This window comes from Anser brachyrhynchus (genome assembly GCF_964034855.1).
Source record: "Anser brachyrhynchus genome assembly, chromosome: 6".
Taxonomy (NCBI): Eukaryota; Metazoa; Chordata; class Aves; order Anseriformes; family Anatidae; genus Anser; species Anser brachyrhynchus.
Window position 1 is genome coordinate 30,630,990 of NC_137700.1, and position 27,999 is coordinate 30,658,988.

General features: G+C 67.7%; 1 protein-coding gene across 4 annotated transcripts; it reads left to right on the forward strand.

The window, feature by feature from the left end:
• The first annotated feature begins 818 nt into the window (after positions 1-818).
• LDB1 (LIM domain binding 1) lies at positions 819-27,998 on the forward strand. 4 transcript variants are annotated; one of them, XM_080596843.1, is made up of 11 exons: positions 819-972; positions 22,185-22,287; positions 22,782-22,826; positions 23,044-23,119; positions 23,391-23,493; positions 23,688-23,860; positions 24,068-24,190; positions 24,350-24,433; positions 24,696-24,819; positions 24,981-25,129; positions 25,510-27,998. In XM_080596843.1, the coding sequence occupies exons 1-11, from the start codon at positions 948-950 to the stop codon at positions 25,738-25,740; spliced, it is 1,236 nt and encodes a 411-aa protein (XP_080452969.1). In that variant the 5' UTR covers positions 819-947; the 3' UTR covers positions 25,741-27,998. The 4 variants fall into 4 exon arrangements, with proteins under 4 accessions (XP_080452969.1, XP_080452970.1, XP_080452971.1 ...); XM_080596844.1 differs by having other exon boundaries at positions 24,981-25,123; XM_080596845.1 differs by lacking the exon at positions 819-972 and adding an exon at positions 13,650-13,671.
• Position 27,999: the final 1 nt, after the last annotated feature.

The window sequence follows — 27,999 nt, forward strand, 5'->3', positions numbered from 1 at the left end:
TCTGGGTCTCAGCTGTTGGGCTGTGTTTGGGACTGACAGTATTGTATGGGTCTTTTTTTGGGGGGACTGGCTGCATTGGAGTCTGGGTCTCGGCTGTAGGGCTGTGTTTGGGGCTGGCTGTATTGGGGTACTGGTCTTCGTTTCTGGGTTGTGGTTAGGACTGGCTGCGTTGGGGTACTGTTCTTGGCTGTCGGGCTGCGTTTGGGACCGGCTGCTGTGGGGTCTGGGTCTCTGCTCTCGGGCTGTGTGTGGGACCGGCCGCATTGGGCTCTGCATTTTGGCACCCAAACACCCTAATTTGATAATTTCCCCCCCCTCCTGCTTCCTCAGGACTCCGGGTCTCACCCCGATACCCCCCCCCTCCCCTCAGCCCCCACAGGCCGCCCCCTGCCCCTCACGCCCCCTCCTCCCTCCCTCCCTCCCTCCTGCCCCTGACATGGCGGCGCCCGCCTCAGCTCCGCCGCTTGGCAAGGGGGGGGGGGGGGCGCGCTCCCGCGCGCGTGCGCAGCGCCACGGGGGCGCGCCCGCGCGCCCCCGCGGAGGAGGGAGGGAGGGAGGGAGGGAGGGAGGGAGGAGACGGCGGCGGGGGGGGTGTCCCCGCGCATGCGCACCAGCCCGCCCGCCCGCCGCCGCCGCCGCCGGCGCAGCCGCCCCCGCTCCCGCTCCGCCGCCGCCGCCCCCGCCCCGCCCGCGCGCTCCCGCTGCCGCCCGCCCGCGGCGCGCCCGCCCCTGCCCGTGGCCGTGCCCGCGGCCGCGCGGGGCTGCGCGCACCCCCCCCCCACCTCCTCCTCCCCTCCCGTTGTCCCCCGTACCGCCCCCCCCTCCCCGCCCCCCCCCCCCCCCCCCCACGCCGTTAACGGCGCCGGAGCCCGCGGCGCGCCGTCCATGCGAGACCCCCGCGGCCCGGGCAGCGCGCAGCGACCCCCGGCAGGGCCAGGCATGTGAAGATGTCAGTGGGCTGTGCATGCCCTGGTGAGTGCGGGGGGGCCGGGGGGGGGCCGGGGTCCTCGGGGCTGGGGGCCGGGGTCCTCGGGGCCGGGGCCGGGGGCCGTTTGTGGGGCTGGGGTCCCCCTGGTTTGGGTGCTGAGGGCTGGTTCTGGGGGCTGGGGTCCTCGTGGCCTGGATGCTGGGGGCTGTTCAGAGGGGCTGGGGTCCCCCCTGGTTTGGATGCCGGGGTCTGGTTATAAGGTCTGGGGTCCCCCTGGCTTGGATGCTGGGGTCTGTTTGTGGGGGCTGGGGTCCCCCTGGTTGGGGTGCTGAGCTCTGTTTGTGGGGGCTGGGGTCCCCCTGGTTGGGGTGCTGAGCTCTGTTTGTAGGGGCTGGGGTCCCCGTGCCTTCAGTGCTGAGCTCTGCGTATGGGGCTGGGACCCCAGTTGTGGGGGCTGCCATCTGGCTGTGGGGCTGGGGTCCCCGTGGCTTGGCTGCTGAGGCCCTTTTATGGGGGTCCGGACCCCCAGCGCCGGTGCTGGCACCCCACAGCGTGTGGTGCTGGGACCCCCCCGGCCGTGGGTGCCTGCAGCAGCCCCGGTGCTGGGACCCCGCAGGCAGGGTGCTGCGGGGGTGCCACAGCGGTGGGTGACCCCGAAGAGGGGCGGGGGGCGCAGCACCCTGGGGCGCCCCACGTGGGTGGGGGGGCTCTGGGTGCCCCCCACTCAGCGGGGTTTGGCCGTGCGCCCCCCTGAGACGTGGGTGCTGGGCGCCCCGGCCGGGCCTGAGCAGGGGGTGTGCCGAAGCGGCGAGGTCTCGGCGCGCGCCGGGGATGCTCGGCGAGGCGGCCGGCCTGGGGCTGGTCCTGGGGGGCTGCAGGGGGCTGCGGAGGGGGATTTGGGGGGGGGGGGGGGGGCGCCAGGCTGTGCGTCGCCCGCTCCTCGGTGCGGGATGCCCTGCGCGGGAGCAGCAGCTCCTGGAGGGGAGCGGTGTGGCTGCTGGAGCCTGCTCCGGCACCGGGTCCCGGGTGGCCCCGTGCGCTGGGTCCCGGGGGGGGGGACATGTTGGTGGTGCCTGGGGAAGGGGCTGTGCAATTCCCCGTGCTTGGTGCGGCCTTGGGGGGGTGTGTGTAGGTCCACAGCGGGGACACCGCTCCCTTGGGGACCTCGGCGGATGATGGCCCAGCTCCGAGGGTGCCTTTTGGTGCCACACTGGGTCCCCGTCTCCCTCGGGTGCCCGGCGGAGGACCCCACGGCCCGGTGGCTTTGCTGCTGGGGGGGCGGGGGGGGGGGCTTTTGGGGGGCAGCGGGCACCACAACGCCCCGGGGGCACCCCGCGGGGGGCACGGTCCCCGCGCGTCCCCTGCGCCTCCCCGCAGGGGTTCCCAGCCGTGGGCCTTCCCCGGGGGGCGGAGGGTCTGGGGGTGCCCCCGCGCCCCCTCCCCGGTGCTGCCCGCGCCTCCCCGCCGCGTTTCCGTGCAGGCAGGCGGCCCCTTCCCCCACCGCCTCCTCCATCTCCCACTGGAAGCTGCCAGAGCGCTGCTTCCTCAAGCAGAAAGTCACGTGAACCTGCCTCCCAGCCAGGCCAAACACTTACAGCACCAAGCCCCGGCAGGCACCGGAGGGCACGGGGAGGGGGGGGGCTCCGCACGCCTCCCCCACGGGACCCCCACCCCCCCCCCATACACGCTTCGCACCCCGGCCTTGGCGAGGGTCCGGCTGGAACGGGGCGAAGGCAGAGCCCCAGCGCCGCCCCCACCTCGCCACGGGGCCCCCACGGGGCTGGCACGTCCGTCCCCCCCCCGCCCCGGGAGCTGGCCCCGTGCCACCAGGAATGTCACCGCCATGTTGGTGGGCGAAGGGGTGCCGGGACGGGGGGGGGGTGCCGGAGCATCCCCGCGGGGGGGCTTCGTCATCGTCGTGTGTGTGTGTCCCCCCCCTGCTTCTCCCCATCCGCACCCGGGTGTGTGCGTGTGTGCACGCGTGCGTGTGCCCCCCCCGCGTGTCCCCTCCCTGCCCACCTCCGCGGGCTGGTGGCACATCCAGAGACTTCCCCGCTGGCCGTGGCCCCCCCCCCCCCTTTCTCCCTTCCCCTCCCCGGACTGTTTATCGGAATATAGAAAAAACAAGCTCTGCCGCTGGCCCCCTGCCAGCCAGAAACATTTAATGAGCCGCTTTGCCCAGGCTGCTCTTCGGGGCTGCATTAACTTGGAGGAGTTTCCTGCCTGGGAGATGCTGGGGGGGGGGTCTCGCCCCTGAAACGCCCCCCTACAAACCGTGTCCCCCCCCCGGGGGTCCCTCGTAGGGTCCCCCCTAGGCCCGTACCGCCCCATGCCCCGTGTGGCTGTTCCCGTGCTTTGCAGCAGGATGGAGGTTTGGGGCAGGGGGCGAGGTGCCGCTGTCCCCATACCCGAGGGCAGCGGGGACGGACGTGCCGGGGGTGGTTTCTGCCCCCCCGGGTGGTTTCTGCCCCCCCCCCCCGGGGACGGAGCCGTGAGCGGGCGGCCTGGCAGGCAGCACGAGCCAGGGGAAGTAAACACGAGCTGAATGGAGCCGGAGGAGGCCGAGGCGGCAGCCGCCCTGCGCCCGGCACCGTGCCACCGTCCCCGGGGCCCCCTCGGAGCTGGGGGCGAGCAGCCAGGCTCCCCGCGGCCAGCCCTCCGCACCGGGCAGGCCTTGGCACCCGGGGTCGGCGTGCTCTGGGCTGTTGTTATTTTTTTTATTATTAAAAAAAAAAAAAAAAAAGAGAGATGGTGATGTTTTCCGCCATAGTAACGGTGTTGGTGCCGTGGGGCCCCCGGGGAGGGGGGAGCAGAGGCGCGCTCCCTCCTCCCTCGCAGCCCGCAGGGAGGACGCGGCCCTGCCCCTGCGCGGGGCTCGCGGCCTCCCCTCCCTGCAGGGCTGGCTCCGGCAGCCCTCTTCCTTTTGCAGCGGGGAAGAGGCTCACCCAAGGCCGGGCAGGCAGCGGGTTCCTCCAGCCTGAGCGCAGCCCCGGGCGGGCGGCGAAGCCCCGAGCCACCCTGCCTGCCCCCCCCGTGCCTGTTCGCACGCCGTCGTGCAGGAGGGAGGGCAGCCCCCCCGAGTGCCCCGGCGGGGTTTTCCTTCCCGACACGCGTGTGTGTGCCGTCGCTTCAGGCCCCGGGGCACGAGGCCTGACCTCCTGGAGGGCCGCGTGTGGTGGGGACGATGCGCAGAGCAGGGCGCCGTCAGCGTGCCCGACACCAGCGCGGGAGCAGAGCCCCCGCCACGGTGCTGGGGACAGGGGGAGGGCGCTGGTATCCGCCCCCCCGGGGCGCTGGTATCCTCCCCCTGCCCCCCCCCGGGGGCTGCTTCCCTCCCTTCTGCCGAGCTCGTGCGGCGTGTCCCCGGCTATCACGAGGCCGAGCCGCGCCACGTGCCTCCTGCGACAGATGCGCTGGGAAGGGACGGCGGCACGCGGAGCCGAGGCTGAGCGCTGCGGCGGGGAGGTCAGGCAGACGAAGAGGGTGTGATGGGAGCCAAAACGTCCCCCCCTGGTGCGCCCAGACAGCGGGGGGGCCCTGCTGCTGCCGGCCCCTTGCCATAACTCAGGTGCAGCGCGGGGTTCCTGAGGCCTCATCCTGTACAGGGATGAACTCTTCTGCCCTGCAGCGGGGGCTGCAAGTGGAAATGTTTTAAAACATGGATTGGGACTGCAGCCTGTCCCCTGCCCTCTGAAAGCCCAGGGGCTCCGCTCCTGACCCCACAAGTCACGTTATTGCCTCGCAAACGCTGCTTGGGCCTCGTGCCCGGCACCTCCACCGCTGCTGGAGCTGCATCCCCAGCACCCCGCGGGCGAATCGCGCCGGTCCCGGTCCCCTCTGTGAGGAATGCGCCGCGCCGGGGAGAAATGGGGTGCTGGGGCCGGCCCGGGGGGGAGGCAGGTGAGGAGGGAGGGGAGGCAGCTGTGCGCTGAGCCGCCCGGGGAATTCCCACTGCCCGCCGTCCTCCGGGCTGGGAGCGGGAGAGCTGGGAATTCACCCGCCTGCTTGGGTGCCTCCCCGCCCAGAGCCGGCGGCGCTGGGGGAGAGACCCTCCCCGAACCCCCTCCCCCCCAAAAACCCTCCACGGCAGCACAGCCATCGCCTCCTGCCCTGCGCCTGCTTGGGCGCAGCCGGCCCCGCGTGCCGAGCGGTGGGAGCCGTGCGCCAGAGACGCGCCGTCCGTCCCCGGCCCTGCCGCGAGCCGCCGGAGGTCACCACGGGCTGCGGGCCGGGGCTGCAGGGTGGGCAGGCTTCTTCTCCGGGGGCTGTGCCGTCACCTCGCTGGCCGTGCTTGGGTGGAAAATGCCGTCCGAGGTGCCTTCGCGTGCTGTGTCGCGTCCCTGGGGGCAGCAGGGAGTTGTGGCCGCCCCGAGCTGTGCTCGCCGGGGTGGTAAATTGGGGTTTAGGGTGCCCGGGTGCATCGCAGCCACGTGGCGCGGCTCCTCCGGGCCTGCGTGAGCTCACCCTGCTGCCAGCTCAGGTTCGTTTGGGAAAACTTGGGTGGGTTAATGGTGTGCCAGCGGGCCCGGTGCTGGGCGTCTGTCTGCTGGGCTCTGAGTTTGTTCCAGAAATGGCACTGTCTGCTCCTCCTGAGCCAGCACTGTGAAAGCCAGTGCCGTGGGGGCAGCCCTGCAGGGGCGAATGGGCGTCAGCAGCAGGATGGGACCCCGGGGCGGTGCCCCAGCCCCCCGGAGCCCTGGCGATGCCGCAGCCGTGACGCCGGGCCGGGTGGCTGCACGTCCCCGGGGAGGGCAGGCAGGGGCATGGCGCCTGCTGCGCAAGTGGCGGTGGCACGGGCGTCTCCTGCCTGTCCCCCCGCACCTTCGGCTCACTTTCCCATCTCGACTTCATGCCGCCCTCTCTCTTTATCTGCACCTTCGCTGTGGGATTCCCCCGGCCGCATCCGTGTTGCTCGTTCACACGAGGGCACACGCGTGTGCGCAGCGACGTGGGTGCCGGGGTCCCGCTTCGCGCGTGGTTCGGGCACGTCCCTTTGCTGTCTGGCTCCGGGGCGGCTGCTGGAGCGGGGAGCAGCGGGTGCCCTGGGGGGACTTTGGCAGCCCCGGAGCGGGGCAGGGGCTGGGTGCCCCCTCCCCGGCCCCCCGGGGGAGGCAGGATGGGGCCGGTGACCGTTATCAGCCCGCCTGCAGGCTGAGGCTGTGGTTTCCTGCTGTTGCTGGAGGGGGAGGGCGGTGGGGAGCTGCCGAGCCCGCTGCCGGCCCCACCTGGAGCGGGGAGGCGAGGAGGGGCGGCTGCCCGGCACCCCCGGAGCCGCCCCCGTGGCCGGGGTGTTGCGGGCAGTGTCTTTGGGAGGCAGCACGGAGGTGCAGGAGCGTGGCCGTGCACGTGGGCTGGTGCACGCTTGTGCTTTGCGGCACAGGCACCGCCGTGTGCCGGGGCATCCCCTGTGGGCACAGGTACCCGCAGGGCTCTGCGCCCCGTCCTGCTGTGCCAACGGGCACCGTGGGGGTGGGCAGGACCCCGTCAGAGCCATCACGCCCTGGCTCCCCGTTGGCGTTCGTCCCCTTCCCTCCCAAACCGGTCGCTCCCAGGACGAGCACGGGGCGTTAGATCGGGGCGTAATCTCCCGGCTGCCAGCCCCTGCCCTGCTCCAACCCCACCCTGCCCGCGGGGCCGCAGATAACACCCTGCCCGTGCCCGCGGGGCCTTGGAGCAGACGTGGGGGGCTGGGGGGGGGGGGGGCAGCTCCCGGGGGTCTCCCAGCGCCGGCTGGGAGGGCAGAGCAGGGGGCCCCCTGCTTTCTGCAGGAGCTGCCGGCCCTGGGCCCCTCCTCCGCGCCGAGGGGCTTGCGCTGGGAGCGCAGCCAGGTTTCTGCAGCGAAGCCCAGCTTGGAGTGGCGCTGGGACGCCGGCTTCTCCGGGGACAGCGAGGGGAGCGGGGCGTCAGCCCCCTGCCCCTGCCGTGCGCCAGGCCTCCGCGCTGCCGCAGCTGCGTGCGCAAACCTCTGGTGCGCGTCCTCCGTCGGCGGAGGTGCCGCCAGCGTCGCGCGTGGCCCTTGGGGCTCCTCCGGAGGGCTGGGGGCTGCCCCTGCCCCCTGCCGCCCTCCCTGCGGAGGGGTGCAGGCGCCCAGCCCCAGCTCCTGCTTCCCTGCCAGCAGGAGCGGATCGCAGCACGCTGCTTCGCCGGGCACGGGGCAAGCCCAGGCGCCTGGACCCGGCGTGCAGCGACCGGTCTGCGGCTCGCCCGCCTCGGGCTGGAGGCTGCCGGGCTGGGGAAGCGGGGTGAGCCCGGGGCAGGGCAGGGCAGGAGCGAGGCAGCGAGCGGGAGCGCTGCTTCCACGGAGCTGAGCCCCTGACGGAGCCCACCGTGGGGTTTTGGGGAGCTGGGCGAAGCGGTGCTAGGGGGAGCGGAGCCTGCAGGCAGGCAGGGCAGGAGCAGGGGGCCGTTTCCCCGCGGAGGTGCCCGCGCTCTCCTCCAGCCCTGCGCCCTGCTGAGCGCTCCGGGGAGCCGCGGCGTGCAGCAGCACCGTGCCGCAGGAGGCTTCGAGCGGCGGCGAGCTTCCCCAGCAAAGCCCGGGCTGTCCCCAAAGTCGGGGCCGTGACCCGGAGCCGCGGGGGCCGGGAGCCACCGTCCCCGTGCAGCGGTGGCCGTGTCCCTGTTTGGCCTAGCTGGCAGAGCGGAGGCAGCTGTTAACAGGAAGGACACACATGTTAGCAACAAAAACACGGCAGCGAGAGGAAGCAGAAGCGATGCATTATTGATAGAGCTATTTGATGCTGCTATATTCGGAGAGCTGCTTCGGAGCGCTCGGCAGCACCGCGCGAGGGGTGAGGGGAAGGGGTGGGCTCTGCTGGTAGAGTTACCTGCGGGGAATGAACCGCGGGCGGCCGCGCTCCCGGGAGGCGTCCCACGGGTGGTCCTGGGGGGTTTGCAGCATCCCTCCCAACCACGCCACGGGGATCGCACAGGGGTCCCGGTGACCCCCACGTGTGGGTACAGGGGGATTGGCGTCCCCCTCTTGCTTATCTTTGAGGAGCGGGGTGTAGCGGGGGGCCGCTTTCGGTGGCGTAAATCGATGGGGAGCAGCAGTGCGGGGCCCTGCTGCAGCTCTGGGAGCAGAGGGGAGGGGATGGAGGGAGCGCAGCACCAGGGACCTCGTCCCCTCCCTGCTCAAGTGACAGTCCCCAGGGCAGCGGGGCTGGGTGTTGAGCCTGTGCCTTGCTTTTCCCCTTGAGCAGCACCTTTGGGGTGGGGTCGAGGATTTCCAGCCCCTCAGCGATGCTGCCTGGCCCCCTCTCCACCTGGCCCTGGGGTGCTGGTGGGGCTGCCCCATCGCCTCTCTCCATCCATCGCAGGATCCCAGCCCGGCCGGGCTGCAGGGACCAGCCCCAGGCCAGGAAACTGGCTGTAAAACGAACCATTCTTGTAACATGAGAGAATCCACCTGGAGCGTCTGGAGTCGTAAACCCCGCGGTGCTGGCAGGCTCGCCCCGGGCCGCTGCCAGAGGGGCCAGGGCTGGCGGCCGTGGGTGGCCGCGGCGGGGCCACGAAGCCTGCGAGCGCAGGAGCCGGGGGCTGGGGGCAAGGCTGAGCCCTGGGCTGGCACCCAGTGTGCCCCTCGGCACGAGCAAGGCGGTGGCCGCTGTGCTGGAGGGATGGGGATGGGTTTTTCCATCGCCTGGATTGTTTTTTTGTGCAGGATGCGCGTTGCGGCACCTCCAGCACGGCGTGGGAACGCAGCGGGCGCTTCTCTGGCGGTGGTGCCTCTGCGAGAAGCCCCTCGCCGGCAGGACCTGCTACTACCTGCGTGTGGGCTGCTCCTTCTTGGAGCCAGTGGGCAGCCTGACGTCCCTGCGCACCGCTTGTGTGCCCTGCGCCCCTCGTGGCGCCTTCCTCCAGCTCCCCTTGTGAGGCAGGGGGTGGGCAGGCGCTCAGCGCGCACGTACCCGGGTCTTCCCTCTTTGCTCCCTGCATGATGCTCAGGATCTGCCCCCGCAGTCAGCTTCTCCCGCAGCCCCCGGGCTTTCCCTGCACGTCTCGGTGTCTGGAAATGGTTTTGTTTCGGAAGGGTTAATCCCGGGAGCCCCCAGGATCTGCCGCCTGCCCAGCATGAGTCATTGTTGAGTTTCCAGCCTCCCCCAAGCCTCTCTCCTGGGGAGCGATGGAGCCGTGCCTTCTCCAGAGAAAAGGGGGGGCCCACCTGCCCCAGACACCCCCCTGATCCAGGCGAGGGAAGGGCCCCTCGGGGGAGGCAGAGAAGCAAAGCAGATTTCCATTTGAAAGGCGCTAGGATTTGTGGTGGGGAAGGACGGCTGTGCCTTGCCCAGAGGGGTGCTCCGGGGTGCGCGCTGCGCCTCCCCGCTGCGGGCTGCGTCTGCGTGCGGGGGTGCCCCGCTCTTGCCATGATTTGGATGAATCCGGGATGTTGGGAAGTGCCAGGCCAGTCCGTCTCCCCGTTGCTGCTAGTGCAGTTTGCACCGCTAGCAGGTTTTTTATTATTGTTATTTTTTACGTAAGCGCGTCTCTGCGTCCCCGCTCGGTGCCTGCGTGTGCCGGGGCAGGCAGAAGGGAGTGAGGAGGGCACCGGGTCTCAGCACGGGCACCCTGGGCTGTAGCTCCCATTCCATGCCCCCGCTGCCTTGCTTTTTTCGGGGGGACGTGGCACACGAGGCCAAGAGCCCCAGAAGGGTGGGAGGCCAGCGTGGTGGCACCGTTCCCACGTCCCGTGGAGCAGGAGCGTTGTGCCAGCCGCCCCTGGTCTGGCGCGCAGCAGGAGCAGGCATGCTGGGGGCACGCAGAGGTGCAGGGGGTTTTCTTCGTGCTGCCGTGTGTCCTGCCTGCTTTGCTGGGCTGTACGGCTGGCACCAAGCCTCCCCTGCCGAGGGGATCGGAGCCATTGGAGCGTCCGTGATCCCCACCGGGGATGTGTCCTGGATGTGTCCTGGTGCTGGCTCCTGCTGCACCAGCGGTGGGTGTCCCGCAGCCCCGGGGACAGCCCGAGCTGGTGATGGCCCTGCCGTGCTGACAGGGGATGTTTGCAGCCCTGCTGGGCTTTGGGAAGCCGGGGCAGACATGGGGCCCATGCTTGGGGGAGAGCAGAGGCTGGGTTTGGGGGGATCCCGTCATGGGAATGTGGGGAGCTGGAATCGCCCCGTGCTGCGGGCGAGAGCGCGTCGCGAGGAAGGGGCTCCCCCAGCACCACCACCGCCACACACACTTCCCAGCTGCATCCCAGCCTTTCTGCTCTCCATCCAGCATCTATTTAATTATTAACTCGGCTATAACCATAAACAGCTGGGGCTGCTGCAGCCACGTGGACCAGTCCAGCGCTGTCGTCAGAGCCGAGCAGGGACACGTGAGCAGTCCCGGCGGGCTGCTGAGCCCCGGGATAAATTGCTCGGGGCGTGTTTGTCGTGGATGTGCTGGGCTGTGGAGCCCGCGCACTGGTGGGTGCTCCTCTCCGAGCCCCGTGGCCACGGCACAGGCACCAGGAGCAGCTGCTACGGGGACGAAGCATCCCTCTTTGCAGTATTTTGTGCCTGTGGCTGTGCGCACATCATGCAGCCTTGAAATCCGGAGAAGGAGCAGGGCATTTTAATGGCCAGTCTTGACCAGGAGAGCCGTGCCAGCCCGTAGCTGTCACCGGTGTCACCGCCAGCGTGATTTATTGGTCTAATGACAGCAGCTTGTGGCCTCCCAGAGCCCGGCTCACCCAGATGCAGGCTGGCAGGAGGTGGGCAGCAGTGGGGCACTCAGCGTCCCCCGTGCCACGTTCCTGGGCACCGCACGTTTCCGTGGCATGGACAGCGCATGCCCGTCCCGCTGTGCCTGCCTCTTGCAGAGCTGCCTTTCACGGGGCTTTTCCCTCTGCTTACCCACAGCACTGCTTGCTGTGGCTTTGCCTGCGAGGTGACGAGAAAATGAGGCTGGAGGCGCGGTGACTGGGGAGGACGCCCCCAAAACCTCGTGGTGCTGGACGAGGTTTCTGCGCACACCCTGCGCGTGCTGTAACGGAGGAAGTGGGTGCGTGGTGGGCCCCACAGCTCTGCCTGTGTTACCCCACAGCGGCCGCTTCGGGGCAGGGAAGGGGCGTGGGAAGGTGTGCGTGCCCGGGGCGGGTGCACGTACGTGTCCGGGGCTGTGCCAGGAGCCGTGCAAGTGTGTGCCGGCCCGGGAGCCTGCCTGCAAGCGTGCGTGTGTGGGGCGAGCCGCACGGGTGTGCGCCTGTGACTGCTGCATGCACCGAGCCTGGCTCTCCCACGTGGAGCTGGGGGGGCTGTTGGGGCACGGGGCAGCCAGGCCGAGCTTTGGGATCTTGGCCCAGGAGGACCCAATTCGCCTGTGGGGTTACCCAGGGGCGCCCGGGCTGGGCCGATGGGCGTCCACGAGGACAGCAGCAGCGAGGAGGACGCAGGGTCAGCAGGGCGGGTTGCTGCAGAAATGTGGCTTTCTGCACCCCAAAATGATTTTTTTTGACAGAATTGAAATTTTCACCAAAAAAAATCCTAACTGGAAAAATTTAGAGTCTCATCAAGGAAAGGAAAGCTTGTGGATGTGCTGTCCGTTGCGAAACGATGCATTTTACTTGTCGTGCCACCTCCCCAATGAACTGCGTGGTGTTTTTTTTTTTCTTACCAGAAACCGGGGGAAAGGGAAATAAGTTTAAACAAGAAAAACCCTGAAAAACTTCAAAGAAAAATCAAAAGCAAACTAGAGAAAAGTAGACTTTTATTGAAACTTTCCCGGGGAAAGAAATATTTTCCAGCTGGTGCCAAGCTCAGCCCTGGGCTGTGCTCAGAGCCCTGCCGAGCTGCGCTGGGGGCGCCTCTGGCTCATCTGTGCCGCCGCCCGGTGCGACGGGCCAGCTTCACCCAGCCTGCAGCCCGTCGGTGGGTACCTGAGCAGCAAAAAGGGCGTCCGGGGGCTTGGTCACTCAGTTGCCAATTTTCTTTTTTCTTTTCTTTTTTTTTGTGGTTTATTTTGTTCGGGGGGGTGCTGGGCGGTGGGCTCGGGCTGCACCCTGGGCGTGAGCCGGCAGCAGCTCGCAGGCAGCCGCGGCGCTGCCGCCCGTTTGCACGCCGGCGGTTTCTCCTCCCAGGCGTGGAGGCGGTCGGTGCGACGCTCGGAGGCGTCGTTGCGCGACAGCCCTGGCTCTGCTCAGCCAAATGAATAACCACCGCGCCGCCTTTCTGGCCCCTCCGCTCGCGCGGCGCCCGTCCTGCACCTCCCTGAGCCCAAGCAGCGTGCAAGGGAGGTTCCCAAAGCGCAGATCAAACCCCTGCCTTGGGGTGCAGCGCACAGGGCCCATCCCTGAGCTGTGCCTGCAGCAGGACCTGCAGGTGGGCAAGGGGCAGATGTCCCCGCCTGGCACCGCTCGGTGGAGGCAGGGCTCCTGCAGGGTTGCGTGGCTGAGCGTGTGTCTGTATGCGTCACCTCCCGGTGCGCACATATGGGTTTGTAAAGCATCTTTTGGCACTCCGTCTTTGAATGGGTGAGCGCGAGCAGCGTCGATTAAAAGTTTGAAGTGTTTGGGCTAGCGCCTCAGCTGGTCCGTGGGGCTCGGGTCCGCCTGCGGTCTGTTCCAGGCGCTGAGCATCCCTGAGCGGAGCGGCTCTCCGCTGCCGGCCTCGCGGGGATGGTCCTTACGTGCCTGGAAGGAGGGTTGTGGGGAGACCACCGGAGGCCCCTCTGCTGGGCACGTGGAACGCGACGGGTGGCGACGTGGCTTTCGTGTGCGGAAAGCCAGTGGCCTTCGGTTCGAGGGTGTAGGGGAGCGTGTGGAGGTGTGCGTGGGGAGGGAGCCCAGCGGGGCGCGCAGATGTAGGCACAGGAGGAGCGCGTGTAGCTGTGCGTGTATAAATGTGGGGGTACGGGGGGGGTGCACAGACACGGGTGTGGGGTGCAGGGGGTGTATGTGGGGATAGATGTGGGGGTGCAGGGGGTGTTCGCAGATGTGTGGACATGGGGTTATGGGGGCGTGCAGAGGTGCGGATATGGATATGGGGGTGCGGGGAGGTGTGTATGGATGTGTGCGTAGGCAAGGGGGTGCAGGGCTGTATGTAGATGTGGATACGGATGTGGGGGTGCAGGGGGTGTATATAGATGTGAATGTGGACGTGGGGGTGCAGGGGGTGTGCACAGATGTGGGTGTAAACGTTGGGGTGCAGGGGGTGTATGTAGATTCGGATATGGGGGTGCAGGGGGTGTGCACAGATGTGTAGACAAGGGAGTACAGGGGGCGTTCAGAGATGTGGACAAGGGGTGCAGGGGGCGTGCAGAGACGCGGGTGTGGATATGGGGGTGCAGGGGCTCTATGTAGCCGCGGATACGGACGCGGGGGAGCAGGGGCTGTGTGCCAGCCCGCCCCCAGCACCCCGCGAGCAGTGCAGGACCCCAACCCTCCCAACTTCCAGCCGCGCCGGGCGGCGAGCAGCGGGGCCGTCCCCGTACCCCCCGTACCCCCCTGCCCCCCGTACCCCCCCCAGCACCCCCCGTACCCCCTCCCCCTTCACGCGCCCGTCCCTTTCCCTTTGTGCCGGTGCCGGTGCCCCGGGGCGGGGGGGCGGTGGGGGGGGTGTTGGAGGGGGGGTGTTGGAGGGGGGGTGCGCGCGGCCGGCAGCGGGCGCGCCGCCGCCGCAGCCATTGTGGGGTCGGCGCGGCGCAGACAAAGGAAGCGCCCCGCGCCCCGCCCCGCCCCGCCCCGCCGCCGCCCCCGGCCCCATGGCGGCCCGCAGCCCCGCCGCGCTCCGACCCCCGCCCCAGCGCCGCCGCCGCCGCCCGCCGTGAGTCCCGGCCCCCCCCCCCCCCCCGTGTGTCCCCCCCCCCCCGGGAAGTTTCCTCTGCGCGCCCCCGGAAAGTTGAGAGCGGAGGCACCGGCACCCCAACGCCCCCCCCCCCGCCACCCGGTCCCGGTGCTCGCCCCGTTTGGCCCCCGGTCCGTGCCTGCCTTCCCGAGCCCAGCCCCGCGCCGCGTCCCCCTGGCTCCCCTCCCCGGCCCCAGCCGGCTTTGGCTCCTTCTCCCGCTCCCCCGTCCGTCCCGGGCTCCCCTCTTCCTCCCCCGTTCGTCCCCGCGTCCCCCCGCTCGTCCCCAGGTCCCCCCCGGCTCCCTCCCCGTCCCCTCTCCCCATCACCCAGGTCCTGCCTCTCGGAGAGGTGCCCCCGTCCCCCGGCAGCCCTCGTGCCCCGCTCCATCCCGACCCGCAGCTCCCTTTGTTCTTCCCCCGGCTCCTTCCCTCGGCCGAGCCCCCTGACAGCTGCCCCGCGCCCCCCCCGGTGTCCCCCCCGGGCACGCTGTCACGGGGGGCTGCGCGCCCACCTCTCCTCCCCGCCCGCCGCAACTTTGTCCTCAGCCCGCAGCTCCGAGGGTCCCGCGAGCGTCTCCGGAGCACCTCGGAGGGAGCGAAACGTCCGAGGGGTGCAAAAGCGGGGGCGCCGCGAGAGTTTGGGGTTGCGGGAGCGAGCGGCTCGTCCCTGCCGGTAGACAAAGCCTTTCGGGGCCGCAGGGGGGGCACGGTGTCCTCGGGGACAGGGGACGCCACGGGGGGAGCAGCACCTGCGTGTGCAGAGGGGGCTGCGGTGGGGCGCCCTGCTCGTGGGGCTGCCTTCGGGGCTGCTGGGGGGGGGGAGGTTCCCCCGAAATCCCCCCACCGGACCGTCCCGTGGCGGGCTGCCCTGACCTCCAGCGGTCCCCAGGGTGGGCGATAAGATGAGCACCCCACGGAGCCGGCCCCGGGCTCTCTGCGCTCGGGCTGCTCCTGTTTCCACCGCGGCGGCCCTGTGCTGACGGAGGCTTGGCACGAGCTGCGGGGCCGCGAGCCCTCCTCGCCCGTGGGGCTCCCCGCGGCCCGTCCCTGCGGTTTCCCGGGGAGCTGAAGCGACTCGCCCGGGCAGGGGACTGGGTCCCCGCGCCGCGCCACGGGGCCCTCGGGCTGGGCAGATAATTTTCCCACTGAGAATCTTGCTTCTCCCACGCCTCTCCCGAGTGGCCGGGAGAGAAGAGCCCCGAAGCTGCCGCAGGGTCGCTTGGCTGGGACGTGGCGCTGGTGGCTCCAGACGGGTCCTGGGCGATGGGCAAGCGCGGGCTCGGCTGGGGACGTGGCCAGGAGAGCGGGGCTGCAGCACGAGCCCGAAAGAGAAACGGGGTGAAGAAGGGCTCAGGAGGGCAGCCGTGCCGCGAGGGTCCCTGGTCGAGGCGTGAGCGCAGGGCTGTGAGGCTGCGGGATCCTTTTGGGGGCTGGAAAACTTTCTTCCCTGAATCAGTGCGGCTTGTTCTTCTGTCCTAAAAGCGCCGCCCGGGATTACAGGTCAGACCGGCGATGTTGGGGCAGACCCCGTGGCCTTCAGCAGCAGGTGTGGGAGCAAACCCTCCTGGCCGGGCTCTGCCGGCGCTGTTCTCGCCGTGCATCCCGTAGCGCTTTGCCTGGGCAGTTCTGCAGCGAATCCTCCGGAGTCGGTCGGATGTCTGCTTTCACGGTTTGCGTTAAGTCCCGGTGAATTTGGATGTCTCCTTTCTTTAAAGCCTCGGGTTTTGGTGTGTTCTTGTTGTGGGAGAGCTGAGGTTTCCTCTAAAGGAGGAGGGAACGTGGTCTTTGCCCTCCCGATGTTGTAGAAATCCTAAATCTGCGATCCAAGCACACCCTGAGGACTCGGGAAAGAAGTGCTGAGCAGAAGAGCGTGTGAGATGTGTTGTTTTAAAAAAGAAAAGTTGCGATCCGAGGGCAGAGAGGCTCCCGTTGGGAGGTTTGGCGATGCGGGGTTTTCCCTGTGGTTTGCTGGGGACTTTTCCCCTTGGCCGCAGCCGGTGTAAAATAGGAAGATGCCAGTGAAAGGATGCGAAAGTTGGGTTATGAGCTAAGGAGCCTTTCACTGGTGATGCGGAGCCTCTCGGCTTCTTTCGGAGACCGGTGAGAGCAGGCAGCAGCGTCCTGCATCCCTCATGATGTGGGGAGGAGGTGGGCTAGGTGGGCACAAGGACGTGGCCCTGTCCCACGGCTGGCAGGGTGGCACCGCCGGACGCAGCAGCGATCGTCCCCAAGTGTTCTCCGTCACCCTGAACTGCGGCAGCGTGGCAGCGTTTTCCTCCAGACCCTTCTGGCCGGCCCTGGGAGCATCTCGGCTCCTTTCGGAGGGGCTCTGAACCGTGTCCAGCGTCACCGCCGCTTGCGCCAGACTTCTGCGCGCCTGCAGCTCTGCGCCGGCGTGCACCCTGCCAGCGCTCCGAGCACCCTGCCACGCGCTCGAGGTCTGCCCGCAAGGACAAACCACGGCTCCTGCACAGTCACGGAGCGACAGCGGCGCTTCTCCTGACCGCCCCTCCTTCGGAAACCTCCTGTCCTCCGAGTGACCCGGTGGGCAGGGTGCTGCGGACATTAATTGCTCCGCGCGGACGTTAATTGCTCCGTGCGTGCGCGCGCACCGGTTGCGACACCTGCGGTGGCGAGGCTGGCCGCCCCACCGGTTGCCCTCCTGGCTGTTGTTTCAGGCAGGCTGGTCTTACGAGCGGGGATGCCCGGGCAAGGTTGGCCCGTGGCTGGGCAGCAGAGGTCGGGGTGGTTTCTGCAGAGCTTCGCTCCTGGGGCGGGGAGCTCCCCCTGGGCCACGCGTGCCCCCGGAGCACCGGGTCGATGTGTCCCAAACCGGCTGCTCTCCGGGGTTTTGGCCCTCGCTGCTGCAGCGCGGTTTGTGCTGGTCAGTCTGCCAGCTCCTTCGGGATGGGAAGGGGGCTTCAGCTCCTCCGGCGCCGCGGTGCTATGTGCAGGGGGGTGCTGGTGCCGTTGGCAGATCCCAGCACGAGCAGGAGCCCTGGGAAGCGCCGGACAGCCCCAGGCTGTGTTGTGGGTCCATCCAGGGGCTGGTTCCCCTGCCGCCAGCTGACCCCGGGGTTGCCTCTAGGCACGGGGCTGTGATACTGCTCCGTATGAGGGCGGTGAGGACAGCAAGCAGCCTGGTGTCAGGCTGGAGCCAAAAGCCCTGACGCCAGCCTCAGCACGTGCTGCCGGCGAGGCAGCACCACGCAAGTCCAGCAGCCGAAAGCGTTTGCTCTGAGATCTAGCACGGGCTGCTTCTGCTGGGTTTAACCCAGGGCTGACGCTCAGCTCGGGCAGGTGGTACTTCGCAAACAGTCCCGACGCGGGCAAGCTCCCACCGCGCTCCTCGTGGCGGTGCTTGCGCCGCCCCTGCTCCGGGCGGGTGTCCCGCTGGAGGCGATGCCCCTGCGCGGTCCGTCCCCGTCCCCGGGCTGCGGCTGGGGCACAACATGGAGCGAGGCGGCGGCGGGCGGCGGGGCTGCGTCCCCGGGGACTACGCGTCCCAGCGTGCAGCGCTCGTTGCTTCTCGCCGCGGCCGGCAGCGAGCCGAGCGTTGCATCCCGGGATCGCCAATCTCCATGCGCCACGTGGGGGCTGACAGCCTCCCTCGGCCGCGGGAGCGGCGGGGCCGGACGGGCTTTTCTCTGTCCTTCCCCCCTGCCCGTCCTCGAGGGTCCCTTCCCCTGCTGGAGCCGGGGGCTGGCAGGCAGCGGGGGACGGGAGCGGTCTGTCACCGCGGCTCCAGCCCCGGCGGGAGGATCCTGTCCCTGCTGAGAGCTGCCCCGAGCAGCAGCCACACAAAACTGCAGGGATCGTCTTGTTTTGTTGTGCTGCGTGCGTGTAAGGAGCCGGGAGCTGTGGCAGAGGCGCTGTCTGCGGGCTGTGGAGGAGCATCACCGCGCCTGGCTACGCTTGGCGTATTTCTCCTTGCTGCCGCAGAGTCTAGAAACCTTGGAAAATGCAAGTCCTGGTTTGTCAGGAGCGTTGGTCGCTCTTTTTCCCCACGGGATGCTGACGAGGGTTTTCTCCAGCCCTGCGGTTCCAGCACCGTGGTGTTTGTTTACTTCCCTGCGCCGTCCGCGTGCTCGCAGCGGGAGAAGCCGAAGCCCAGCCCCGAGCGTCCTCGCTTCGCTGTAGGAGCCCTGGAGGTGGCAGGGCCCGAGGGTGGGGGGCTTTGGGAGGGAAGGCAGAGCGGCTGGGAATGTGAAAGGCCCCGTTCCTGAGGCTGAAATCGGCGACGTTCGATGAGGGATCTCTCGTCCGAGACAGCAAGATGAAAGGAACAATTAGGGACAGTGGGATACGTCCCTGAGCGTCCCAGGAAATGACTGGCTCGTGCCAAGTTGATAGTAGTGGAGCTGAAAAGTGGGTTATCTGCGGGATTGCATCTGGGGTTTGCAGCGCTGGAAGCGATTCAATTTTCAGGCTGTTGTGCAGCTGGCAGGGCACGCTCCCTCCCGCTTTGAATCTCCCTCCACGCGTCCAGATCAGCTGTGGTCCTAACCACGAAGGGGGGCTCCTGCTAGCCCCGGGTGCGAGCCGGTTACCCGAGAGGCGAGAAGCCTCCAGCACCCCTGCTGAGCACCCGGCCCCGCCAGCCCCCGGCATCAGACAGCGCAGAGACTGGGGCACAAATCCACATCCCGAGATTTGTGGCTTGGCCGAAACCTCTCCGCAGTGTCCGAGCTGCCCCGGGGACGCACGGCGAGAGGCTGGAGGATGGAGCGCCGTGGAAGCGCTGGGGTGCGGGAGCTTTCCAGCTGGGACGACTTTTTAATCAGCCCTTCCCAATTCATCTCCGCAGTCCAGATCCGTCAGGCCGCAGTTAATTATTGCTCTTCTGGCCGGCCGCTGTCCCCCTGAGTTTCCAACTCCGTCAATAGAAAGGAGTGCCTGGGTTTTCCCTGCTCCGGCGTGCTCGGTGTGCTTTGGTGCTGGCGTGCTGGGGTGCCACCTGGTGTGTCCCCCGCGTGTCCCCAGGAGGAGGCTGACTGAACGGGGATCAGGGAACCCGACATGCTCAGTTTTCAGCCATACAGCTCCTCGGGCAGCTCGGCAGCAGCGAACCAAAGCACTTTTGGGAGTCCCCGGGGCTGCTGTGCTGCAACAAATCGCTGGGTGCCGGAGGTGAGGCCGCACGGTGCGGGCGAGGAGGCAGCTAATGGTCGAGATGAGCTCGGAGGCTGCTCGGATGTGGGCACAGCTGCTGCGTGGCTGGAGGAAAGTGAGAGTGTCATCTGCGTGCACGGCAGGCCGTGGGTTTTGCCCTGCTGTGTATTGGTATTTACTCCGGGTTGCAGCAGGAGGTGTCGCGTGGTGCCTTGGTGTGTGCTACCCGTGTTCCCTTTGGTTCGACAGCATCGCTGCTTGCAGCTGCCCTCCCCGTCCCCTCCTCTCCGAAGAAGAGGAAGAAGGGATGGAGAAGCAGCTCTGCTGGGACACACCGTGCACCGCTCCGTGTGCTTGTACCTGTTTTGACCACTCTGGGTGCTTCTCTTTGCTTCTGCCCCCCAGCACCAGAAACCCTCACCGGGTGAAGCCACGCGAATTATTTGACCCGAGTGAGAATTGCCACCCTGCGCCCAGCTCCGGATAGCGCCCTTGCCAGCAGGGCTGGGCTGGGAAGGTGGATTTCCTGCCTCTATCACGGCTTCCACACCCCGGCAAAGCAGCGCCTGCGAAACAATGCCGCTATTTACACTTCCAAGCCTCGTTAGGCGGCCAGGAAGCTGGCAGGGAGCATGCCGGGAAGCAGCGGCAGCCCTCGCACGAAGGCTCGCCCCTCTTCGCCACCGGCTGCTGGGAGGAGCAGGATGCTCCCTGCTTGAGCAGGGCCTGTGGCCTCTGCTGGGCCGCGCTTCTTCCCTTGTACTTTCATTTTTGTTAATGTCTTGCCTTGTTTCTGAGCTCTGCTTCTTGCGCAGAAAGCACAAGTGCTCCCCGGCTGGGGAAGGAAGGCTCCTCTTGGCCAGAGGGCACCGGTCCCTGTGGCGGCTGCAGGTGTGACAGCGAGGTGCTGGTGCTGCTTTTGGTTACTCAAAGGCCGTGCTCCTCAGCTCTGGGGGCTGGTTTGGGATTTTCCATCCCATTTCCAGCCGTGGGGCCGGGCTGGGACGCTCAGCAGAACGGGCGGGCGAAGCGGAGGAGAAGGCAGGCAGAGCGCTGGGCACGCCGGCTGGTACGTGGCTCCCTCGCGGAGCACCCCGCTTCCTCTCCCCGGACGCATGGAGCTGCTTCCCCGCCTCCTCCCGGAGCTCGCATCGGCCCCGCACGGTGCGGGTGGGCTGCCCGCTGCCCCCGGGGGTCCCCTCCTCCCGCGCCGCGCCGCCCCACGGGACCTGCCCGGGCCGGCAGCTCCCTCGCCGCAGCCTCAGCCGGATTTTCCTCGCCGACCACGTGCGCGTTCTCGCGGCGCCGAGCCTCCTGCCGGGGGGGGAGAGCGAGGGTGGGGAGGGGTCCATCCAGGGCCCCGTGCCCCTGGGGTTTGCAGCACAGCGGGGGTAGCAGCGGCATCGCCCCGAGCACGCGGTGCGCTCCGTGCCTGGGTGAATATGGGCACCGGTGCTGTCACAAAGTCGTGGCCTTGTCCCGTGTACCGCTGGTAGCGTGCGTGTAGCTGCGGTGGCTTTAGCACTTGGGCAGCCCGTAGTAAATCTCAGGGCTATTGTTAACGTTATGTAAAACCACTTAACACGGCGGCGTATTTTATGCTGTGTTGAAAATAATACTCGGTCAGGGCGCTGGTGGTGCTGAGATCGCGTCACCGGCTCCCCTCCCTCCCCTAGCTGCTGCGACAGGCCGCTTAGCAGAGCCCCCAGACTGATCCTGTCGCTGCTAAATCTGCTCGGGGTGGAGCAGGGGTCTGTCCTGGCCGTCGGCAAGGCATCAGGAGCAGAGCAGGCAGGGTTGGATCTCCCCCCGTCACGCCATCCTGGGAGACCGTCCCGTGCCCACGGAGGGTGTTCGTGGTCTGTGGCTCAGCTCAGATCCGTGCACGGCCGAGAAAGGAGAAATGCAAAATGCAGGAGCCCTTGGGGGCTTTTTCCTCCCTTCTCTCATCGATGAATAAAAACAAAACATGAGAGGACGAGATCTGCTGGCTCTCTTTTTCTCGAGGACATAGTGACCAGAAGCGAGCAGAGTTCAGCCTCTCGCTGCTGCTTTCTGCGCGTGATGGATTGGCTCGTTTTAGCCAGAAGACACTCGCCTTTGGAAAGTTTCCTGTGCATCAAGCACGCTTCAACTTAATGCCATTTAGCAGCAGCAAGGCGGCGAGGAAAATGCTGTATTTCTAGCGTGGCTTCAGTTGAATTCTAATTTCCATGGGGCACAACTTGACCGGGATTGGAGCAGAAAGCAGAAATTCCCTAGCACCGGCACCGACCTCCGTGGCAAATTCATTTAATCTATGACGGTGTAGGTGGGAGCGAGGGGCTGCGCCCCGCTTTCCTCAGGGCTTTTTGCTCCCGCTTTGTGCCCGTTGAGGACGGAGCCCTTCCCCGCAGCCCGGCCGCGCTCGCTGTGCACGGGCCGGTGCCGCGGCACCACCGGGGATGTCCCTGTGGCGGCGGGGCCGGCCGAGCCGGTGAAACCGGCGCTCCCTGGCATCGCGCCCGTCCGGGCCGGCCCGTCTGCCTGGCTGCCCGCCGGGGCCGAGCCCGAGCCCTCGCCCGGCCGCGGGGAGCGGCTCATCCCCGCCGCACGTGTCTCGGCGGCGCCCGGCTCGGCGTGCCGGGTCCTGCCGGCAGCGGGGCGTGCCGGGGCGCTCCCGGGAAGCCGCCGGGTGGGGGACCGGCAGCGTGGGAGCCCACCCTGACGTCCCCTGGGGAGCCGGGACACGGGGCGTGGGCGTCCCCAACTCCCTCGGGTCGCTCTCGGGCGGCAGCGCGGGGTGCCGGGGGGGCGGCGGGGGTGGTTCGTGGCGTCTCCTTCCGTCTCGAGCCCGGCGAGCGCCGGGCTGCCTGAGTGGCAGATGGTGGCTGCCTGGGGACCCGCCGTCCGGGCGATTATTCACCCGTCTCCATGGCGATAGAAAGGTCAGCAAAGCGATCCCCTGCGATTCCCGGGTCGGGGCGGCAGGATTAGGAGCAGCGTGGAAGGGCTGGAGGGGGGGGATAGGGCCCGGCCTGCTCCCCGGCACTCCAGCTGCACCCGTCCCTTGGCACCGGTCCCCAGGCCCTGGCCGGCTGAGAACCGCTGAGCTCCGGGTGCCCGCTGAGCTCCGGGCACCCGTGGGTCTGTCCGGCAGCGGGGTGAAGCAGGGGAGGGATGGGGCTGTGTCACCGAGGGCTTGGCCTCTCCATACAGCAGCGTCCTGCCTTTCGGGTCAGGGCGCCTCCCAGCAGCTGTATCCCTCCTCTTCCTCCTCCTCCTCACCACGGGGATGAGACAGAGGTGTCCCCCCCCTCTCCATACGTCCGTCCTCGCGGGCTGCCCGCAGTCGGTGCTGGGGTGCAGCCGGCTGACCCGCGCCCTCGCTCTCTCTCCAGGCTGTTCCTCTAAGTCATTCAAGCTGTACTCGCCAAAGGAGCCCCCGAACGGCAACGCCTTCCCCCCCTTCCACCCGGGCACCATGCTGGATCGAGATGTGGGGTGAGCCGGGACTCGGGGAGGGGTCTGCAGGGTTTGGGGTTCCGTGAACCTTTGGCTCCCCAGAAACGTGGTGAGACTGCAGCACGTGGAGTTCAGTTAGTGCGAGGGGAGAGATGGGGCTGGGTGGAGAAAGGGTGACGTTTGGGATCAAGGGGGTCCCAGGTCCCCAAGCACTGTGGGACCAAGCCCCTTGCCAGGCCAAACTCCTGGGATGACTCAAGACAGGGAACAGTCCCAGCCCCTGCCAAAATGCCCCGTTTTCCAACCCCAGTCCTGCCCGGCTGCAGAGGAGCAGGGCTCAGCTCCCAGGAGCTGTGGGACAGGTCCCTGGGGTGGGGGAGCAGCGCCCAATTTTGGGGAGCGAGTCACCCTGCGGGGCTGTCGGACGTCAGCATCCTGACTGCTTGTTGCTGGTGGCAGGGAAGGGGGGGCCGGGGAGGGCAGGGTTGGAGGTGTCCCCATTGCTCACCCGGCTGTGCTGCTTCTCCCCCTAGCCCTACTCCCATGTACCCACCTACGTACCTGGAGCCTGGCATCGGGTAAGCACGGGGGGGCTGGGGGGGGAGCGGGGAGCCTGCCCCGTGCGTGGGAAGGATGGGGGTGTCCTGGAGGGTGGGCATGCTGCTGGCCTGTGGGGACTTATGGGGGATGCTGGGGCTCTGCCCGGCCCTAAAGGGGGGGTGTGTGTCCCCATCTCTGTGTCCCCCACGGTGGGTTCCTTCCCGCTCTGACCGCTCCCGCTCTGCTCCCTGGCAGGAGGCACACGCCGTACGGCAACCAGACCGACTACAGGATATTTGAGCTCAACAAGCGGCTGCAGAACTGGACAGAGGTGGGGAGCTGGAGGGGAGGGTGGCCGGGGGCGGGGGGATGCTCCCAGCTGGGCGTGTTGGGGACGGGGTCCCTCCGGCAGGGTGGGGACAGAGCACGCGCTCCGAGAGCGCTCTGTGCTTCCCATCCTCACAAGCTGCGTAAGGTCTAGGAGAAATCCGCTCGGCAGCAGGGCCCTGCTTGGCCAGGGGACAGCCCCTTCTCCGCAGCCCTCCGAGGGCTGAGCACGGCACGGGGCTGTCTGTGACCTGGCATCTCTCTGGCACCCCCAGGAATGTGACAATCTGTGGTGGGACGCCTTCACCACGGAGTTCTTCGAGGATGACGCCATGCTAACAATCACTTTCTGCTTGGAGGATGGACCAAAGAGATACAGTGAGTAGCAGCAGAGCCGGGCTCGCAGCTCGCCGTGGTGCTACGCGGGGAGGTGTGGGCGGGGGGTCGGAGCTCAGCTGCCTCCAGCCGTGGGGTCTGGGGGGCCCTCTCCATGTGCACCCCCAAGGAACAGGCGAGCGCACCCAGCTGAGCCAGGTTTACTGACTTTTCTCTTCCTCCTTTTCCCACTCCAGCGATCGGCCGGACTCTGATTCCCCGTTACTTCCGCAGCATCTTTGAAGGGGGGGCCACAGAGCTCTACTACGTGCTCAAGCACCCCAAGGAGTCCTTCCACAACAACTTCGTCTCGCTGGACTGCGACCAGTGCACCATGGTCACCCAGCACGGCAAGCCCATGTTCACCCAGGTACCGGCAGCGTCCCCTTTCTGCACAGGTCCCCTGGGCGTGCAGGCTCGTGGGTTCGGCTTGTGTTGGGACTTGTACCAAGCACGGGCAGGCCAAGGGGCGGGTGTCCTGGTGTGCAGGAGCGATGGGTTCCCGGGGGGTCTGGGCTGGGGGAGCGGGGTGGCAGCGTGTGCCGGCAGCGTGTGCCTGACCCTTTGCCCTGCCCAGGTGTGCGTGGAAGGGCGGCTCTACCTGGAGTTCATGTTCGACGACATGATGAGGATAAAGACGTGGCATTTCAGCATCCGCCAGCATCGAGAGCTCATCCCCCGCAGCATCCTTGCCATGCATGTGAGTTCTGCTCCGGGGGCGAGGCAGGGCTGCCGAGCTCCTCTCCCTGCTGTGCACGAGGGGGCCCCTCCTGTCCCCCCATCACAGGCTGGGGCTTGGGGGGGGGTGGGGACAGTCCCCAGGCGGGACGCAGCTGAGCCCTGTCCCTCTCGCCCCTAGGCACAGGACCCCCAGATGCTGGACCAGTTATCCAAGAACATCACCCGCTGTGGGCTCTCAAACTCCACACTCAACTACCTCCGAGTAAGTGTGCAGGGAGCGGGGGGGGACAGGACCTCGGATGCCCCAGGGCAGCCGTACCTGCAGCCAGGAGCAGGGCAAGCTGCGCGTGGGGGGATCTGGAAGACGGGCGGATGATGCAGGGCAGTGGGGCAGCAAATCTGCCAGAGCCTGCGAGCTCCACGTGCGGCTTGGGTCGGTGCAACACGGCCGGCTGCGTGACGGGGGGGCTCCTGTTGGGACCAGGGGCGTTGCGTCTAACCCCGAGCCTGTCTGCTCCCCGCAGCTCTGTGTAATCCTAGAACCAATGCAGGAGCTCATGTCACGGCACAAGACCTACAGCCTCAGTCCCCGGGACTGCCTCAAGACCTGCCTCTTCCAGAAGTGGCAGCGGATGGTCGCGCCGCCTGGTGAGTCTGCGCTGCCCGCCGGGCTTCTCGGCGCGGATGGGAGGAGGGCAGCGAGGCTGTCACGGGAAGAGGTGGCCCTGGTAGAGGGGGTTGTAGAAAAAGGGTTGGGGGGGCACCAGCTGCTTCTCTTTGGGGCTGACCACCTCTCCCTCCCGGGCCAGCGGAGCCAGCGCGGCAGCAGCCCAGCAAGCGCCGGAAAAGGAAGATGTCCGGGGGCAGCACCATGAGCTCCGGCGGGGGAAACACCAACAACAGCAACAGCAAGAAGAAGAGCCCGGCCAGCACCTTTGCCCTGTCCAGTCAGGTACCTGTAAGCATCCCGTTTCCATTCTCTCTTCCTTCCCCGGGGTGGAGGGGAGGGCTCCCAGCCCCGGGCAGTGGCTAAGGGGAGAGCCCCAGGGCTGCCTGTCCGAGCCCCCCAGCCCTCTCCTGGCGATGGGGACAAGCAGGGGGGGGCAGTCCCCAGGACCCCCCCTCGGTCTCAGCCCCTGCAGAGAGCAAGTCCCAGCCCAGGGACAGGGGGGGCTGCAGCTCCTGAGCACCACCCAGGCGGTGCCCAAACCTCGGGGCTGGCGTTGGGGGCGAGGAGCCGGCCCCGCGGCTGGGGAAGGGGCTGCGGTGTCGGGGGGCGGTGTGGCGGCCAGGGCTCCCCCCACCTCGATTATGTTTCGGGACCGTCTCCCCTTTCAGGATGTGATGGTGGTAGGCGAGCCCACGCTGATGGGGGGGGAGTTTGGGGACGAGGACGAGCGGCTCATCACCCGGCTGGAGAACACGCAGTTCGACGCCGCCAACGGCATCGACGACGAGGACAGCTTCAACAACTCGCCCGCGCTGGGGGCCAACAGCCCCTGGAACAGCAAACCGCCCTCCAGCCAGGAGAGCAAGTCAGAGAACCCCACGTCGCAGGCGTCGCAGTAACGGCCCTGCGGCCCCCCTCAACCCCCCCGCGGACTCAGTCCAAACCGATCTACCTGTACATTTGCAACGGAGAGTGACTGGGAAGCGGCGAGGTACCGGGGCGCACCGGCGCCGCGCGGCCGGCGGGATGCACGGCCGGGGGCGAGCCCCAGCCCTCTCCCCCCCTGCCGCCCCCCTGCTTCCCCCCCAGACCCCGGCGCAGGGGTGGGTATCCGGGGCTGTAGCTTCGTTATTCCCCCCTTCTCCCTCTTCCTCCCTGCTTCTTCCCCGGAGAGCTTCTCATCGTCCCCTCCTGGCGCGCCCAGCCCCTGCCTGCTGAATGGGGGGAGCGGGGGCGCAGCCGCCCTGCGTTGGGGTCCAGCCCAGCACTGCGACCCTCTTCCTCCTCCTCCTCTTCCTCGCCCCGGCTCTGACAGCTGGGGTTTGCTGGGCAGCAGCCCGCAGGGTTGGTCGCACATCTCCAGCCCGACCTGGGGCTGGGGGGGGTGGGCGGCGAAGGACAAAGCCCCCACCCAGGGGTCAGATCCTGCTGCGCTGGGGGTGGTGTTGAGGATCTGGCATTTCCCCGCTCTCCTGCCCCCCCACTTTGCTCCCCATCCCCTCTCTCGCCCCACAGCAGGGCCCACGGGGACTGTGTACATAGGAATCGCCTGGCAGGGAGGTGGCTGGGGGGCGCGGGGGGGCCCGAGGCCGCAGGTCTGTGCCGGTGGCCGGTGCCCTCGCTCCGTGCCTGCGGCCCCTGCGTTCCTGCCCAGAGCACCCTGGCCATCCCCCGGCTCCCGGTACCTCCTACTTTTGTCTTTTTTTTTAAAAAAAAAAAAATAATATTATTAAAATTGTAAGTTAAAAAAAAAAAAAGATGGGAAAAGCCCCCCCACACCCCCCTCCCCTCGCCGGTGCCCCCCTCCCTGCCCTGAGCGCTCTCACCCTGTCCTGACTTTTGTACAGGCTTCTTCTCTTGGGAGTCTCGTTTTATATCCAGTTCGGAGAGCTTCAAACCAAGGAGAGACTTTGCAGACTTCCTTTCTAATCCCTCCAGGGGGCGGGGGGCAGCCCCCCCGCCTCCCTCCTCAATGTAAATCTTGTGTGCTGTTGTCCCCGCTGCCCCCCCCTCGGGTTCGTGTACCTCGTGCTTGTACATTTCCGCGCTGTAGACAGTGTGTACGATACTGTTCTTTCAATGTGTTATCACTAGAGCAGGTGCCTCCATTGATGTTAGGGGAAACAACGAGAATAATAATAATTTTTTGGGTTTTATTTTTTTTTTTTGGTTTAAAAAAAAAAGAAAAGGAAAAAAAAAATTTCCTTCCAAGGCTTCTTCCACGGAGAAGACAGGAGGCGCCTGGGGGGGCGTTTGTGCTCACCAGCTTCCCCAGGCAGCCTCGGTGGTGCATTTTTGGGGGAGCCGGGGCCCCGGGCTACCCCCCCGAGGGGGGGTTGCAGTGTGTGCTGCCCCCGGGGGGGCGGGCCGGGGCTGCTCCAGGCAGGGCTGGCTGCTGGGTGCACGTGCGTGTGCGAGAGTGTGTGCGGGAGGGCTGCGTGTGCGTGTGGAAGGGAGCCTGGGGCACGCGGAGCAGCCCTGCGGTTCGGGGGAGATGGGGGGGTCTGCACCCCCCTCCCTTTGCCGGCCCCCCCCCAGCCGGTGTCCCCTGCAGCCCCGTGGGGCTGGGGGCTGGCTGGTGCTGTCGGGGGACCCCCCCCGTGAGCGTGGGGGGCTGTGGGTGCAGCAGGGGGGCCGCCCGCGCTCTGTGTCTCTCCCACCCGTGGCTGAGATGGTGGGGGGGTGGCCGAGCTGTGGGGGGGGACCCCCGTGACACCCCCCCGCCCCCCCGCTGCTGCTCTCTCTGGGTTGGGGCTGGGAGATGGTGCCTGAGCCCCACGCTCAGCCCTGGCCTGCTCCTGGCCCCAAAACCCCAGCGAGACGCCTGGGGTAGCTCCTGCGCCCCGGGGCAGCCGGGGGCTGAGGTCTCAGCCCCGGGCCCCCCCCCCCAGCATGGGGACCCCACGGTGGGAGCCTGGCGCGGCGGGGGGGGGGGCTCTGCTTTGCAGTTAAGGTACGATTGTCACCGCTGCCGCGTTGCTGGGGCTCCCGTGGGGGTGGTGACGTGCCGCTCGCTGCCCCCTACCCCCCCGGGCACACTGTAATGCCTTTTTGTTTCTTTTCTTTTTTCTTTTTTTTTTTTTTTTTGTTTTCCTTCTCCTCCATAGTTTGTGCCATTTATGAGTCATGTATGGTACCAATAAAACGACTTTTCGGTT